This window comes from Nannobrachium achirus, assembly GCF_963921795.1.
Source record: "Nannobrachium achirus genome assembly, chromosome: 16".
Taxonomy (NCBI): Eukaryota; Metazoa; Chordata; class Actinopteri; order Myctophiformes; family Myctophidae; genus Nannobrachium; species Nannobrachium achirus.
In genome coordinates, this window is record NC_137823.1 from 58,098,067 (window position 1) to 58,116,240 (window position 18,174).

An 18,174-nucleotide genomic window follows, 5' to 3' on the forward strand; every position below is an offset into this window, starting at 1 on the left:
TAACATGATGTGCTGTTTATGGTCCTTTTCCCCGGGGTAGTATAGTGTATGCCTCTGCTTACTACCATCTCTAACATGATGTGCTGTTTATGGTCCTTTTCCCCGGGGTAGTAGTGTATGCCTCTGCTTACTACCATCTCTAACATGATGTGCTGTTTCTAGGGCTGTCACAGTTATTACATAATCGTCTAAACACAATTATTTGACATAGAGTAATCGTGATTATTTTTCATAATCGTCATAATCGTTTCCAAGTTGAAAAATGTTCAAATATATTTTTTAAAGTAAAACATAGTGGAAATAGCAGATCTACAAGCTCACAACGCGTCGCATCGCGAGCTTGTAGATCGGCTATTCCCACTATCAATGTTCTTTTTTAAGTATAAAGTTGTCAATTATGTCAGTAATTTCTTTGTATATTTAGGTCATGTGTCATATCTGCCATGTGCAACTTCAAAGCCTAAAAGCCAAACAGAAATGTAATCTTTAACGACAAAAACACAATTAAATCGTTAAAGGGGAAGACCACCCATTTTCAATATTGAACTATGCCATTAATTTGGGGGGTTTGTATTGTAAAGTACCGTTGTACTTTACAATACAAACCCCCAAAATCAATCCTCCAGTTCTAGGCAACACAGAAGGGGGGAAACTTTTTTTCTATTTCCACACAACTCCTCTAAGGTAAATTAATGGCATAGTTCAATATCGAAAATGGGTGGTCTTCCCCTTTAATTGCAATTATTTGAGTGACAATTAATTGTCATGTAAAATGTCATAATGGTGACAGCCCAAGCTGTTTCTGCTGTGAAATAGAACTGACACTGAATTGGGCTAGGATGAAACGGGGAACAAAATGACCTGGCAGATTTTTATTAAGATATTATCATCATGCAGAGGAATGTTGATGTGTGTGTGTGTAGTAATAGTAAATCAATCGGCACCAGCCAAGGAGAAGATAGCTAATCATGATCCGCCCATAATGATGTACGTTTTCTGAAACCATGTGAAGCAACACTGAACGCGGCAAAGGTACTGTGAAAGCAGCAGAATCCGCAAATTGGATATATTTGCCTCATAGTTGGTCGTTTCAGTCGAATTTAGGTGGTGAATGAGACTGTGGTGTGGAGTTTGCATGTTCTCCCCGTGTCTCCTAGGGTTGATACCCTCACAAAAACATGCAGTAATCCTGGTCTCAATAATGCCTCCCCCTGGCCAGCCGGGGCGCCTGATGGAGAGGAAAGGAACTGGTTGGAATAACGTGTTCCTTCCACACGCTACGTCCAAACCAGGGAAATCTCCACTGTCAGGTGAAAAAAAGCAACTTGGGCTCCTCATGCATAGAAGGAAGCATGAGGTCAGTCCGTTGTCTCCCCAGGCGCGGCAGAGAGAGAGCAGAGCCCAGGATTACATAGGTAATTGGCACAGGGTGAAAAGAATGGGTTACAAAATTGTGGGATAAAAAGAAAAAAAAAGAAATGGAACTGCACATAAGGGTTCACTGGCTGTTTACTGTGGTTGGCTTTGGCGTAAATGTTTAATGTGACTGGAAACACCCGTCTTACAAGACTGTTCTGTATGTCGACACCAACCTGAGACCATCACAGGCCTCAGCACGATGGAAACAACATGACACCTGAAGGCCAAGTTACACTCTTGACCACTTTCCTCCTGTGTGGTTCAAACTAGAGAACGGATAGAATAAGAAATACTCTTGACCTTGTATCCTTAGACCTTTTCCTCAGCAATTTATGAACTCTGTGATTTGTGTTTAGTTGGCTAACCAATTAAAAAGGCAAGAAATAAACTGTAGATATCTGGGAATCACCTCAAGTTCCCACAGAGAGGTTGTTTGGAGGAGAAGGAGGTTGCGTGTGTGGTTGTGCGGGTGTGGGCACTTCCGGTGTCTGCAGATTCATGCCATTTACATTGCCTATTGTGGCCAGGGTGCTTAAAGGGATACTTCACTTTCAAAAAAACTTTTGGTCATTTTATCATCTAATCAGGCTTTTATGAACACCCTGAACAGTTTTTAATTTGCTTGATTCAATATTTAGATATTTGATGTAAATGTTATCAGGCCCTCCTCCTCCAGGGCCTCTCCCCATACACACATATTGTAAATTCAAACTCCATTTTAACTATGATAGATTCAATAGAAACACCCATTATTTTTTTGGTGACTCATATTACCCTCCTAATACGTGAGCAGGCCGTGTTTTTCCGATAACTTTTTTCATTTATTTTTAAAAATAAATGAAAAAAGGTTATCGGAAAACACGGCCACGGCAAAAAAAATAATGGGTGTTTTTTATTGAATCTATCATAGTTAAAATTAGGGATGCCCCGATCAGGGTTTTTTTGCTCCCGATCCGATACCGATCAAATATTATTGCTTCCGATTCGATCCCGATCTTTCCCGATCCGATCTTTTGGCAAGGCATTAAGAAGAAAAAAAAATTCTATTCATTCTATCACTTGGTTCTCAACCTTTTCAGGCCGTGACCCCCAAAATAATCATATTTTAACTGGGGACCCCCGACCCTGAAGAGTTGAGGAAGTATATTTTGTATAACACGGTTCTATTGTGAAAATAGCAGATCTACATGCTCACAACGCCTCGCAACGCGAGGAGTTGTGAGCATGTAGATCGGCTATTTTCACAATTTCTGGCTTTAATATTTGACAATTTGGCCAATGTTTAATTTGTCATTTTAGAGGTATTAAAAAGTCACAACGCCTCGCAACGCGAGGAGTTGTGAGCATGTAGATCGGCTATTTTCACAATTTCTGGCTTTAATATTTGACAATTTGGCCAATGTTTAATTTGTCATTTTAGAGGTATTAAAAAGTCCTTAATTTTTCACTTTCGAAATGTGCAGATACCCTCTATACACTTAAACTTTATGTTGATTTGTTTACTGTTGAGAGAGAAAACAATGTTGCACATTAAGTTAATCATCTGGGACCACCCCAAAATAATTTGAGGACCCCCCTGGGGGTCCCGACCCACAGGTTGAGAACCACTGAGCTAGTTGACAGTGCAGAGAGACATAATTGCCTTCCTTTGATCCATTAGCAAGGGGCCAATTACTACTTATTGGCATCAGCTGCCAGCTGTACACAGAGTCTGACACAATCACCTTCCCTCTGCAGTGCTCTGTCTGTCTCATTTCTCCAAAAGCCCTTGAATATGATTGAAAATGATTAAGGATTACTGTGATTATGGTAAGCTTACATTTCATATCGCATTCACCTTACCTGTAACTTTCAGTACTCCCAGAAAATATTTTTTTGAAAAAAAAAAAAAAAAAGTTTTTTTTTTTTTTTTTTTTCGATTTTTTTCCCCCGATCTCCGATCTTATAAAAACGGCCATATCGGCGGCCGATCCGATCACGTGATCGGGATCGGGCAACACTAGTTAAAATGGAGTTTGAATTCACAATATTTGTGTATGGGGAGCGGCCCTGGAGGAGAAAGGCCTGATAACATTTACATCAAATATCTAAATATTGAATCAAGCTAATTAAAAACTGTTCAGGGTGTTCATAAAAGCCTGATTAGATGATAAAATGACCAAAAGTTTTTTTGAAAGTGGAATATCCCTTTAAGCCCTACTTTACACTTCGTTGTACAGTGTCGCTCAAAAGAAAAGGGGGGGGGGGGAGGCTATCTTGTCGTACAGGACATGCAGTGTGTACTATTTGCTGATGACACCAGTTTATATTGTGCCGGGGCAGACCTCGAACATCTCCTGCAGGTTGTGGAAGATGACTTAAAAAATTTAAAAAAGTGGTTTGACATAAATAAATTATCCCTAAATATTAGCAAAACAAAATTCATTATATTTGGCAATAGAAAAGTACATTCACCAATCCAATTAACTATAAATAACAAAGAAATTGAACAAGTAAATCACATCAAATTCCTAGGAATTATCATAGATAATAAACTCACCTGGAAACCCCATATTGACAATTTAAAAACCAAATTATCAAAGACAATTGCCATCCTATATAAAATGAAAGATATAATAAATAGAAAATCACTACAGACATTATACAATTCCTTAATTATGCCTCATCTAACCTACTGTGTTGAAGTCTGGGGAAATACATTTAAAACAATAACTCATTCCATTTTTATTTTACAAAAGAAAGCTCTGAGAATAGTAAACCAGGCAGATTATTATGCACCTACAAACCCATTATTCATAAACAACCACACTCTGAAATTTGAAGACCTAGTAAACCTTAGTATCGCCGTAATAATGTACAAAGCAATAGGTCACTTCCTATCAACATGCAGGAGCTGTTTGAGCCAAGAGAGAGTAGATATGAACTTCGGGGAACTGCAATATTCAAAAAGAAAAAGATTGCAAGGATAAAAACAATGGATAGATGCATATCGGACAATGGGGTAAACCTATGGAACAAATTAGACAAAGACCTCAAACTGAGTAACTCAGTAAAAATATTCAAAAGAGCCTATAAAGCAAAGGTAATTGATGGATATATGAAATTGTTATAATTACACAGCGACCACGTCAGTACATGTATGTACGTATGCTTACGAACATGCGTGCATGCATGTATATGAAGGTTAATATTAATATATGTGTGTATATATATATATATATATATACATATATATATATTGGTGTAAAGGTCGGTTCATAGTACTGTTCTTCTTGTTCTTCCTTTTGTTTATTTATTTTGTTAACTGATCTGTTGTCAAATCTCTTGGTAGTTTTTCTTCTGGTTAGATTTGTGTTATAGTTTTGTTGTGTTTTCTTTTTTGTTGTCTTTTGTTTTGTTTTGTTTTTTGTTGTCATTAGTTTTGTCTGTTTAGTTTTTTTTGTTTTTTGTTGTCCTTATGTTTCCTTGTTTTGTTTGTTTGCTGTCATTATACTTTCCTCTAGTGTAAAACAACTCAATGGCACAAAGGGTAAGCGCAATAAGCTTTTAGCTTCAGCTTACGCCTTTTTTTTTTTGGTCTGTGAATGAAATGATTGAATGAAATGAAGGAAAACGCGTTGTACTATACAAATGACCAAAGAAAAATAAACTTGAACTTGAACTATCTACAAGCTCACAACACATTGCATAGAGACACTTGGTGAGCATGTAGATCTGCAATTTTTTTGTATTTCTGGAAATGTATTATTTTATAAAAATTGCCCAGAACAAACATGACCAAAGTGCAAAGGGAGGAAACGAATCACCTGTGGGGAGCAACCTGGAACCCTTAAATGTTTTGAGTGTTTAAGCTTCCTCTGAGCCAGAGAGGAGAATATTTCGCCGTTACGTTCCATTGTGTGTTCAACAGTCAACCGGAGGTTGAGTGGTTTCCACCTTCTAATCCCAACAGGGACTACTGTAATCATAATCCAGCCGGCATCTACTCCGGGTTCGGAAGGGCACAGCGACAGCCAGCCCGTGGCGCAGAGCCAGCCGATACCCCTGCCCATGCCCATGCCCATGCCCATGCCGGCCCCTGAGCCAACCCAACCACAGGTGCTGGCCCAGTCGCCGACCTCACCAACGAACCCCGCTGAGACGGAGAAACCTGGCGAGACGCTGCCGGAGTCTAAATGACTCGTAAGATCTTTGCCACATACTTTTCATCTTGTGTGTCACCTCTCCTTCGGCACTCTGGATCTGCTTGGCCTTGAGAGGCCGTCATCCCTGCATCATCACATTGCATTATTCGTTTTGTCGTTCTGCCTGCTTGCATGGTTGGCTGGATTTGTGCCTCGTGCGTGTTTGTATCAGTGTGCCAACGTGTCACACGTGTGCCAACTGTGCCATGTGCCTTCTTGTTCTCTGGGGCGTCACAAGGGGGAGGAAAGTGGGACTGAGTTACTAGGGCCCAAGGTGGAGGAGGGGCCTTAATTATGTTATACTTTATAGCTATTGAAAAATAGCAGACATACAAGCTCACAGCTGCGAGCTTGTAGATCTGCTATTTTTGGAAAGTCGTGAAAATAATGTGTGACATCTTTGAATATATGTATTTTTCAAGCTGTGGCAAAATACATGTAATTTTGGGGGTCTTTCACATGAAAAGGTTTGAGCACTACTTTTTTTTCAAAAAACTTTTTCACGATTTTTCAAAAATAGAAGATCTACAAGTTCTGTGAGCTTGTAGATGTGAGCTTGTAGATGTGCTATTTTCCAATAGTTAAAGCACAAAATAATGCATTCCCAGTCTAAATGGTTAACCCCCCCCCCCCCCCCCCCTCCCTCTATGAAGAACATTCATGGGGGCCCCACAGTGAATCCTTGTACCCAGGGCCCAGAATTTGGTGTGACACCCCTGCTTGTTTTATACCGGTTTGCTTGTGTCAGCATTATCACATTTCCTTGTATGCCAGTGTTGCATGACGTTGATGTGTTGTGCCTGTGTCTAATCCTTCGTCCTGAATGGAGCATGGCTGGATGTGTTGCTGTGGCTTTGGCCTCTTGTGGCAGGCTGTTGGCAACATCATAGTAATTACTAATCTTGCACCAACTTCATAGCAAGTGATTTTGTTTCAGGTGATTATTACTTTGGTTTAAGCATTTGCTTACCTTAAGTGGTATTAACAGATTATCTGATGCACACACACAGCACAGAAGGCTTTAATCTCTTGTTAATCTCAGTAACACTACTACAATATAGCTGTGATGTGAATGGTGATACAGTAGAGAATACTTTGAATAATGCTTTGAATAATCCTAGGCTTTTGTCATGGACTCTTTTATTAACTACACCACCAGTGTTAAACACTTTCACCCTGGCCTCTCTATTTTGGGTCATAATAGGCGAACATTTTCTTATTGATGTAGATCATCACTAAGAAAATAAATTTGAATAGGTCTCAAGTGATTCATTTAACTCTGAGAATTAACTTTCAGTTTTAAATGAACATTTTACTTTGCATTTAGACCAGTTTTTGTTGATTTAGTTGTCTATCCCCGGAGGCCCTTTCTCTGATGTTTACACTGTCAACTCTGACAGTACAATTAACTGAAGGCAGTCCCACCCTGTTAATTCAACCGCCTGCACTGCTTGGGTGTTGAGCAGTGTCTATATTATCCTTGCAATTTGATCTGAATTAAAAAGAAAACATGATTGCAATGGGAATTGCAGCATTATGGCATCTTTTTGATTCAGTGAAAGTTGTTTTAGTTAAAAAAGGGCAATTGATTTTCTAGCAAAGGTGTTGCAAACGCCGCTTATTATTTTATTTACCCTTTCATTGAAACCTATGGTACCTCCAACCTGTTTATCAGGAGCGAGTGACTTTTGAACCCTTTAGGGGTGGATGACCGCTGGCCCAAGACCGTAATCTGTAGGCCAGGTTTTTCCAAAAACAAGACAGTGAAACCAATTCACAGGAGAGGCTGTGAAAGTGAAAGTGAGAGAACGTAGGCTGAAACTTTTTTTTCTCTCCTCAAAGTCAATAATGGCACAGTAAGAGGTAGTGGGTTCATTATGTCAGTCTTGAGGATACACAGTAAAATCCGAGGGCTGTCACAATTATTACATAATCGTCTAATCTCAATTATTTGACATAATCGCAATTATTTTGTCATAATCGTTTACATGTTGAAAAATGTTCATATTTTCAAACATTTTCCAAAAATTGTGGAAATAGCTCACAACACGCATTGAAAGTTGTCAAATATGCAAGTCATGTCTTTGTATATGTCTGTGTCATATCTGCCATGTGCAACTTCAAAGCCTAAAAGCCAAACAGAAATGTAATTGTCAACGACAGAAACACAATTAAATCTTTAATCGCAATTATTTGAGTGACAATTAATTGTCATGTAAAATGTCATATCGTGACAGCCCTAAGTAAGAGGTAGTGGGTTCATTATGTCAGTCTTGAGGATACACAGTAACATCCTCCGTGTCCACAGCAAAATCCTAATTTCTAACTAAAGTTAGAATGAGAGAGAGAATGTATTTCACAGCACCCGCGGCCGTATAGGCTGGAGAAAGAAATAGACTTCTGGCTTAATATAGATTCGAATGCAATAGGCTATGGATTCTAGCCTAATAATTAATCCCCTTATGCAAGGTGAAGCTTTCAATCCCAAATACAATGCTTTAACTGTTAATATTGGCTCCTTGCACGCACCTGCTTGTCAAAAAAAGTCAAAAGTCACGGTATCCGTTTTCACTGCAGGGAAATTTGTATTCTCCCGGTACTTTCAGCAAAAATTACTATAGGTAGGTCAAAACTTCCGGCACACAAAATTAGTGGCCGTTTTCAAAAATTGAATTTCAAAAATTCAACTTTTGAAAAAACTATAAGTTTGGCTCTGTGAAAACGTGCTCTTAATTAACAGGACTTTGCTGTGCAGGTGTGTGTGTGTGTGTGTGTGTGTTTGTGTATGTGTTAATGGCTGTTGCATACTGCTGTGAACTCTGAGGAAGCAGTCAGTCGTCCACTGCTGTCCTGTCAACACTAACCATCTGTTTGTCCTCTGCTCCATCACACGCTCTGTTGCTGTGAACTGTAACTCACGTCGTGCTTACTGTACCTACCGGAAGCCTGCATGTGTTTGTCTCTGTTGGCGGTCGCAGTGTGTTTCTTCTCACCAACACAGGGAAGTGTCTGTCACTCCCAACCTTTAATTGCCTTGGCTTACTCGCCGTCAGGAAATCGTTCAAGTTTTTTAGCCTACTTGGGGAGAAGGTGATCTTGGGATGTGCTTGAAGCTTGTGGAGTTTGGACATAGCCAGGGTTCAGTAGACATTTTAAAACCCATTTAGAACGGGTACACATTATTGTGTATCATTATTTTATGCTTTAACTATTGAAAAATAGCAGATATCTGCTATTTTTGAAAAATCGTGAAAATTAGAATTTTGACCCGATTCTATAAGTGTCTTTTGAATCCTTCTACATTTTTTTGAAAAACCTTTGTTTCTATGTCAGCAATCTGGCCAGCCATCGTCAAAGAAAAGGTCCTTTTCACTTAACTGGAGCTCAGTTAGTCTGTTCTTGAGAGACTACTATGTCAGTGGTTCTCAAACCTTTTCATGTGAAGGACCCCCAAAATGATATCTATTTGGCCACAGACCCCCATCTCAAAATATTTAGTTCCAGGGACCACCCAGAAGCAACATTTTTGTTACAAACGTTCGCTTTGAAAATACATATATTCAAAGATTTGCACACATTTTCACGACTTTTTCAAAAATAGCAGATCTACAAGCTCACAGCGCTGTGAGCTTGTATATCTGCTATTTTTCACTGGTTAAAGCATTCAATAATTCATTCTAGGCCTAAATGGGTGTTAATGAGGTAGCATTACAACAGTGTTCTAAAGCCATGTGCCCTGTTGCTGTCTTTCTCCACTGCATTCTGATGGATTGTGACCCTCTCAGGGAAGGGGAAGTGACAGAGTGGATGAGCCTCACCTGGCGGGGTGCAGGTAGGTCCTGGGTAGGTCCTGGGTAGGTCCTGGGTAGGGGAGAAGCTTCAGGGTAGCCAGCTTGCAGCCACAGCAGAAGTTCGAACATGGCCAGCTTATGCTATGCACACAGCCTAGAATGCAGACAGGACAATGCTCTTCTCTTCTCTGCTCCCGCCCATTTAGAGTCTAGACAGTCTATTAGAAAATAAATATGTATTTATTATATATATTTTTTTCAATGTTGGAATTCAGCTCCAGAAAAAAACTTGTTTATAACAATATCAAGAACTATCATAAAATGAAAGCCCATAGAATTCATGGGTTGCATTTGTAGTCCTAAACCGGCCATATTGAGGACCAACACAGGTGTTCAATTTGTCTGATTGGCATGGAACCCAATGTTCTACGTGAATCAAAACACCTGTGTTGGTCCTCAACATGGCTGGTGTAGGACTACAACTGCAACCCACGACTTGTCTAAATACAATTATCAGATTTAAGCCGGGGCGCTTGATGGAGGGGAAAGGAACTGGTTGGAATAACGTGTTCCTTCCACGCGCTACATCCAAACCGGGGAAATCCCCCCCTGTCAGGTGAAAAGAAGCAACATGGACTACTCATGCATAGAAGGAGGCATGAGGTCAGTCCGTTGTCTCCCCCGGCGTGGCAGAGGGAGAGCAGAGCCCAGGATTACATAGGTAATTGGCACTGGGTGAAAAAATGGGTTACAAAATCGCAGGATAAAAACGATTAAAAAAAGAAAAATTGAGTGATACAAGTTTACAGAACAAGTCTGCCCCCACTATTTTCAAATATACTGTAATAGCTACCCCAAAACCACATGCAATTTCTGGTACTATGAATGGAGCTGGATTGCTAGACATTTCGCTGTCTGTCTCCCCCCCCCCTAGCTTCCCAATACACAAGCGACGCAGAGGCGTCTCTGGTTATCGAAACCCCTTATCGTTTTGATGTTTGCAGTACCACACAATAACATGACGTTGGTTCCCACATGTTTGCCAAATGTTGGGATGTGGTCACAAGCATGGTGGGAAGACAACACAAGGGTTTATAGAAAGGTTCAGTAAATAAATCAGTACTCAGTAAAAAAAAAAAAGCATCAGTAACGCATTTGGTTTGAATTGTTTTGTCTCCTCTTCTCTCCCCAATCAGGTGCGCGAGGCCCAGTTGTGATCCAGCCGCATTCCACCGCCGATAGCGCCCCAAAGACTAACCAGCCCGCAGCCACCAACCAGCCCATTCCCATGCCCCAGCCCTGACCCCCATCATGACCTGCATCACCCTCCAGAGAGCTCTATGAAGACTGGGCAACTGGATGGACCCTGAGGTCTCTTCATATTCATTGAGCCAACGTAGCCACACACCATGGAAGGCTCGGCTAAGCGTCATTTCAACATATGAAGGTCCCTCAACCTTTTTCATCACCAGCCAAAATCGAGCCAGACCAACCGCCTGGCTGTCTTAGCTCTTATCCTTCCATGAACTTCTTATTTTTTCCCCTCCCAACTTGCCAGCCAGCCCACCACACGCTCTGACCTGGATATCCACCACCGTTTGTGGCTAAGGTTAGTCATCTGCACATGCCAGCACCACTCAGCAACCTGTCATTCATTCTGCGGTGACCTCCATGGCTGTGATTTAAGATTGGCCAGGAGTGTGACGTGGTGATCTGAGTTGCGAGGAGGATGCCCAACGGCCTGGCAGATGATTCATCAACTATCCATCCACCATCTCTTGACGTGCGCTGGAATAATATATCAGTGTTTGTCAGGCATTCTTTTCCTTCTTCTCTCTAGCCTCTCAATCTCTAGTCATTGTTCCATCCTCCGTTTCATTCTCTGCTATATAATCACATCATCCTGCCCTTTGCCTCCTCGCCTCCATTCTAACCCCATGTCCCCCCCCCTCTGCGACTGTACAGCAACGACCAAACCAGCGCTGGTGCTGTGGGATTGGCCATGTGGTCGCTACGGCTCGGGGAGTGACGGACGGACGGTGTGTATTTATTGGTTACCTGGTCTGAGCCAAGAGAGCCCGGAGAGACGAGAACTTATAGCGAGCATGGAGCAGAGAAGACCTCCTCCTCCTCACCCCAATGTGCATGCGTTACCTCCCCAAATGCATGACCCTACTGTACAGCACTGGAACACACACACACACACACACATACACACACACACGTGTAGATGTGGTTTAGGAGGACACTCTGTCGGGTGTATGTGTATTAACCGGACATCTAAAAAAAAAGTGGATTTGGGCTCTCCAGACCAATAGAAACACTTCTGCTATTTCAGAATTGTCCATGTTTTAGCAGGACACCAGTCCTGTCGGGTGTATGTGTATTAACCGGACATAAAAAAAAAATGGATTTGGGCTCTCTAGACCAATAGAAACACTTCTGCTATTTCAGAATTTCCATGAATTAGCAGGACACCAGTCCTGTCCTGCTAATCCAAAATGTCCTGTTAATGAGGTGAGTATTCAGGCCAATTGTCCCGTTAAACCACATTTACCAACACACACACACACACACACACACACACACACACACACACACACACACACACACACACACACACACACGCATCTATATAGAGGCACTCGCTACCTCTGAACAAGATGTGCACACACATCTACAGTACCACTACACCATTACACATACATACTACTAACATAGACGAATACAACAGTCCCTTGTGCCCTGGTGCCATCGTCTGGTGCTTAGTTGGACTAAAGAAGAAGCCCCCAGATTAACACCTTGACTTTAACAGACGATAAATAGAAAAAAAAAAAAAAAAGAAACTGTAACAGAGAAACCTGTGGATGGAAAAAAAAGAGAAGTCGAGAAGTCAATTCAACACTTAACTCATTGTTTTTAACAGGTAACAAAGAACGTCTGCAAGTTATTATTTTTTTATATTGCCCTGTTTTCTTTTTCTCTTTCTTTTCCCGTCACAATTCTATTTAGACCAAAGCCAAAAAATGCCAGAAGCCCCATGTAGCCAGCCAAGTTCACATTCAAAGACATGAGCGCCAATGGGAAATGCCATTTTGCTCTGTGTAAGCCACTAGACGAGTGATGTATTATTATGTTGTGTGTGTGTACAATATGTTCCTGGGTCTATGCACTGTGCAAAACGGGTCTGTACATTTTTTTGTTTTTTATGCAAACACTAATGGTGTCTGTTTTCTGGATTTCAAGGGGGCAAGTCTGGATGAGAAACGCATATTGGGCGATGTCGTCATCGTCGTGTTGCCAGCTCTTAGAGAAGCCTGGTGGCCATTTATCTTTCAAAGGTTAGAGGAGTGTGAAGTTATATCAAAGATATCCACACACCAAGTGTTAGTCCATGAACACCTTTTTACTATTTCACCCTGCAATGTCACTTCTTCTCGCCTCATTCCATCTTGGCAATATCGCTTTTTTGATTCTGGCTGTGATTTCATATTGTCACTGCAAGGTGACATTTGCCCTGAGAATCTAGTGCAGGGGTCTTCAACGTTTTCAGGCCAGGGACCCCCAAACTGATCGGGAGATGGAACAGGGACCCCCTACCTACCACCTCGTAGGGTGGGGAGGTAGGGGCTACAACATATTTCTTATTTTAAACATACATGTACAAGGTACAGCGAGCAGGGTGGCCTGTGGCCATACCACTACCATTTCTAAACATAATTGAGAACCAATGTCAATACTATCAACAATCTGTCAATTGCACAGTTATCATGTAGGCCTATACAAGCTATTCAAAATGGACAGAATCATGATGTATTTTTAACATAAATTTGGAAAACGTTTTAAAAATATTTAAAGACAAATGGCCATTTTCGCGGAGCAGCAATTTCGCGGACCACCTGCAGTATCTCCACGGACCCCCTGCAGTACCTCCGCGGACCCCCTGTTGAAGACCTCTGCTAGTGTATGATAATGAACCTACTTTGAAGGGTTTGGAGTGTGATCTTCACTCACCGTGTGCATTGCAATACAGCAGGGGTTTTCAAAGTGGGTGACGGGGCACCCTGGGGTGCCGCGAGATCATTTGATAATATTTGGAATTTATTTGGACACTTGAAAAAATATTTAGTATCATTTTAAACTTGAAGTACAAAGTTAGTCAGTTCTAACCAAAATGGCTATTATCTCAAGCATTTTCCTCGCAACATAAATAATCACTAAAATATTGTCACTGTCGGCAGAAACTCATACCTCTGTCGCACACAACTAGTGAAAACAGCCGATCTACAAGCACACAACGACTCGTGTCGTTGTGTGCTTATAGATCTGCTGTTTTCACTAGTTTAGTACATTTTATAGATGATAAATACAAAACAAACGGTTTTGGACATACAAGGTTTCCACCCAACAACGACGGTATGCTATAAATATAAGGTGCTGGGAGAGAAAATTATAATGTAGGGGTGCCTCGGATTAAAACAATATTCATGGGGTGCCCTGAGACAAAAAAGGTTTGGGAACCCCTGCACTACAGTACCTAGAAATGCATATACTGCATACACAGTGAAATATCAGTGGTGGTACTATCCAATAGTACATTTGTAAGGTCAGTGTTTTCCTATGTAAGGGTATGGATAGAGTTGTATGGGCTTCACAAGAGAAATTACAGTTTCAGGAGTGATATATATATACTGTATAATTTGATTTGGAATCTCACCTGATGATGGTAGAGGTGCTTGCTAAAATGCACCGTATTCATAATATTTTGTTATACTGTATATGGAAGGCATTCTTACAAGGTACAAGTTTGTCTTTTTCTTCTTTGCCTCCATACTGCAAGATTCCTTTTTAAGTATTCTGTACACCTGGCTGATTGATCGTTCCTATGTACGAAATCTGAAACCCACTCCAGAAACACGGTGGTTTCTTTTTAGATCCTATCTGGGTCTCCATTTAGGTCTATATCGTAAAATCTTCCACATTTGTGGCTTAAATTTTGTCAATGTCACTACGCTGTTCTTTGTAGAGTGGAACCGTTTACAATGTCCACTGTGCTTTTTTTTTTGTCGGTTATTAGTGAATTGCAATGGTTTTGTATGCGGTTGTTCATTTCATGTGGTTATTCATTTCATTTGGCGCTACGTATTTGGCTGACAGTAGGGGTGAAATTCCGCTGCAGTTTCAACCTTTGAGAACAACGATAGCCTTGTTTCTATCAACTGGGCTTCAGGGTGGCTGATAAATGGATACAACAGACACACTCAAATGCTTCGGAGCGGAAGTCAAAAGGCCTGAAACCGTGGATCTGTGGTTCTCATCTCTGATCCTGAGAACTCGCGACTGCTGGTTCTCTCTATTCTACCAGCTGTTTCATTAGTTGTCCCTGGTCTAAATCAGTCCTTATATGGGCAGATTGTTTGAAACCCTTGGATATTGCCAACATCACTATACCGTAAACATAGCCCTCTTGGCTTTGTCATTAATTCTAGATGTATAATGGCTCTAAGCTTTCATGATCTCATACTGTACAGGAATGTTTGGTACATATCGTCGTTGTCGGGTTGAAACCTTGTATGTTCAAAACAGTTTATTTTGTATTCATTTTAAAAATGATTTAAACTAGTGAAAATAGCCGATCTGCAAGCACACAGTGTGCTTGTAGATCTGCTATTTTCACTAGTTTTGTGCGACGGTTGTGTGATCATGAAGCAGGGCTTTACTTTGCGAAAAAAAACATACAAATTTGAAACTTGGGAGATACAAGGTTTCTGCCCGACGGTGACGATATGTGAAGGGGCATAAGGGGGCGTAAGATGTAAAAAGCCAGTAGTATCAAAATTGTGAGTGAAGGAGGAGCATACACAATTCATGCACCCATGAAGGCCCTTTGTGGCAGACTGAAAATTGGCCACTGATTTAGTAAAGTGAAGTGTTTACATAGAAACAGACCTTAAAACTCTTACTCTACTCATATTGAACTATTTCCTTGTTACCTTTTTGTTTCTTTAAATTAAACATTTTTAATAGCCATAAAGATTTTAAAAAAAGAAAAAAGATCCTGTAATAATTCCGCTAGGTGTTTTAATTTTTTTTTCTCTCAAATCAGAATAAACTGATTTCATTTCAGTGTAAATGTGACATGGCCATAGAGAGAATTTGTTCCTTTCAAATTCTTCTCCTGTGTAAATAATTGTCAGTTTTATTGGAGTGTGTGCAACATCCACGTTTTGAGAGACCTCATTGTAAATGGAAAAGGTGTAACAAAATCATAATCTTGTTTTTCATAGTGTACATACATTTTTAGCATCTTTATTTTTTAATTTATGTAGGCGTTGACTTAAATCCATTGACAGAGGGCCCACACAGGCAGAACTTTGATTCTTCTTTTACAAAGGGCTTCCCCCCCTTTTTACTGTGAAATCCATCAAGTGACGCATGGAAGGTGCACACCTCGCCGTGTTTGGGGTGATTACACACCCAAGAGGGAAGAGTAGAATATCAGAATTCAAGGTAGCCGTCAGGGACGTGCTGGGCCCCTGATTCAGCCCGGGAAAAAGAGTTGGAGAGGCCCTCATTTTAAATTTTTCTCGTCGTTGTCGGGTGGTCCAGAACAGTTTGTTTTGTATTTTTCATTTTGAAAATGAACTAAACTAGTGAAAACAGCCGATCTACAAGCACACAACGCGTTGTGTGCTTGTAGATCTGCTGTTTTCACTACTTTTGTGTAACGGCCTTGTATGATGAAGCAGGGCTTTGCTTTGCGAAAAAAGTTATACATTTGAAACTTGGAGATACGAGGTTTCTGCCCGACAGTGACGATTTACTTTGTTGGCCGCCCAGCCCCCAAAATGGAACGAAGGCCAACATTTAATTTTTTTCCAAATGGAATGAACCGGCCGTTCGGGAGTTGTCCCGCTTTTCCCAATGGCCAGCACGTCCCTGGTAGCCGTAGAAAATGGCATCAGCTCTGTTTAGACCTGACAGATGGTCCAGACCTTGTTCCACGAGTCGTCATGGGGACCCTGTGATCTGGGGTGTCGTCATGGGGACCCTGCTGTGATCTGGGGGCAGAAGAAGAGGCCACTGTCCATCTTGTAACTGAAATGATTCCTGACTGCAGGTCAAAAAGAAGTTTATTCTTTTTTGTGTGTGTGTCATTCATTGTCGAACATGGATCCTTGTGGACTATCTGTAAATGTGTATTTATATGATGATGAAAATCCAATCGAATAAAAGGGGGATTTTATAACTTATTGTCTATTGTTTTGTGCTTTAAGGTGCCGGCTACATGAAGCTGGATATTTCTGAATCTAGAATTTTTTGGTGCTGTTGGGGCTTGCAGCCACACAAAGCTGGATATTTCGGCCGCAAAACTGGATATTTTTGAATATAAATAAGTGGAGAGATTGAAAAATATCCGATTCACTGGATCCGTGTAGACAGGGAACCCGGATATCTCTGAAGACTTTACTGTTTGTGTGCTTGTTAGATCTAGATATCTTTGTCGTGTGGACCTAGATATTTTATGTGATATTCTAAGTGCCGTGGGCATGTATTATCGGAATGTGTTGATAATACGTTTAACCTCTTGAAACCCTATTCTACCAGGGTTCCCCTAGGGATCTGTACTTGGTCCCCTAGATTTTTCCCTCTGCACCAAACCTCTTCACTGAAATGAGTTTCTCTCGGCCATGCCTTTCCGCCTGGCGGAGACAAAAATCCTTTGAATATGCGTAAACCCAACCGTCTAAGCAGGATCTGGGTCAAGTTACTTGTAATAATAGGAAGCTGAAATCATGAATGACTGTAATGCCATGCTGGGTCTTTGTGTTGCGTAGCTTACTCTGTCTCCCCGTCCTATAAATGGTCCTGTAATCTCATTAACAGATTAGTTTCAGCCAGCCTCTCCATTCAGTTGATTGTCAATTACCTCATCTGTTTAACCAGGAAATGAAGAGGATGAAGAGCCAACCAAGAAGTTGACAAAGGTCAGAGGGGAGAAGGCCAACCAAAGAAATGCTGTTATAGTACTACTGTATTGTACTGTACTGCCCTACAAAGGCAGAGTGCAGTAACTACGTTTTCGGACACACCGACTTATTTGTGTCGCCCAAAGGTCAAATTAGCCTTCATGATATTGGGGGATGAACATTTAGCTCAAGAACAGTTATAGAATCAGTTTAATATCACTTTTATGACCCCGATTTTAGTGAAATTCTTGTACATAATTACTTCACTCTGTCTTTGTAGGGCAGTGTACTGTAGGGCCTACTGTACTATACTGTGTTGTAGTTTATGGGGATTAAATATGAGGTGGCATTCCAGACAAGATGTCAATTTCAAGAGTCAAGAAAATCAAAAGTGAAAAAAAAGGGGTACATTTTAGCAGGAACATGTCAAGTTCATCAAAGATAATGATACAATAAAGGAGGAAGTAAAAAGACGTTTTTTCACTGTCTCTGCAGTGATGGGTAATGGTCAGAGAATTGCGGTCAGCAAATTATAAACATGCAAGTTTATTGTTTGTTTTAATTACTACAGTCCCCTGTATTAAATTGTATTGTATGTTTAATGTCCAGTGTATTTGTATTTAAGTTCTTACTGTTAATATAAGTGTTACTAAATGTATTGAAATTAGATACTGTACAAATGTTACACTGAATACTAATAATATCCCTTAAATGTGTCACTATTATAGGCTATTTTAGTGATGGGGTTTACAGTATATTAGCTACTGGTGATGAGAGTAGATGTAGCCTCCTGGAGCTGGTGTGGAAATT

The 18,174-nt window shown here is 40.7% G+C and overlaps 1 protein-coding gene across 2 annotated transcripts in view; it reads left to right on the plus strand.

The window, feature by feature from the left end:
• The window catches only part of dnajc5ga (DnaJ (Hsp40) homolog, subfamily C, member 5 gamma a), a 50,063-nt gene extending 33,454 nt beyond the window's left edge, over positions 1 to 16,609 (plus strand). The window contains exons 5-6 of one of the 2 annotated variants that reach the window (XM_080744249.1): positions 5,372 to 5,601; positions 10,591 to 16,609. In XM_080744249.1, coding sequence (XP_080600375.1) covers positions 5,372 to 5,598 — 227 coding nt within the window. In that variant the 3' untranslated portion in view covers positions 5,599 to 5,601; positions 10,591 to 16,609. The remainder of the gene's footprint in view (positions 1 to 5,371; positions 5,602 to 10,590) is intronic. The other variant, XM_080744250.1, reaches the window with a different exon arrangement.
• The last annotated feature ends 1,565 nt before the right edge of the window (positions 16,610 to 18,174 follow it).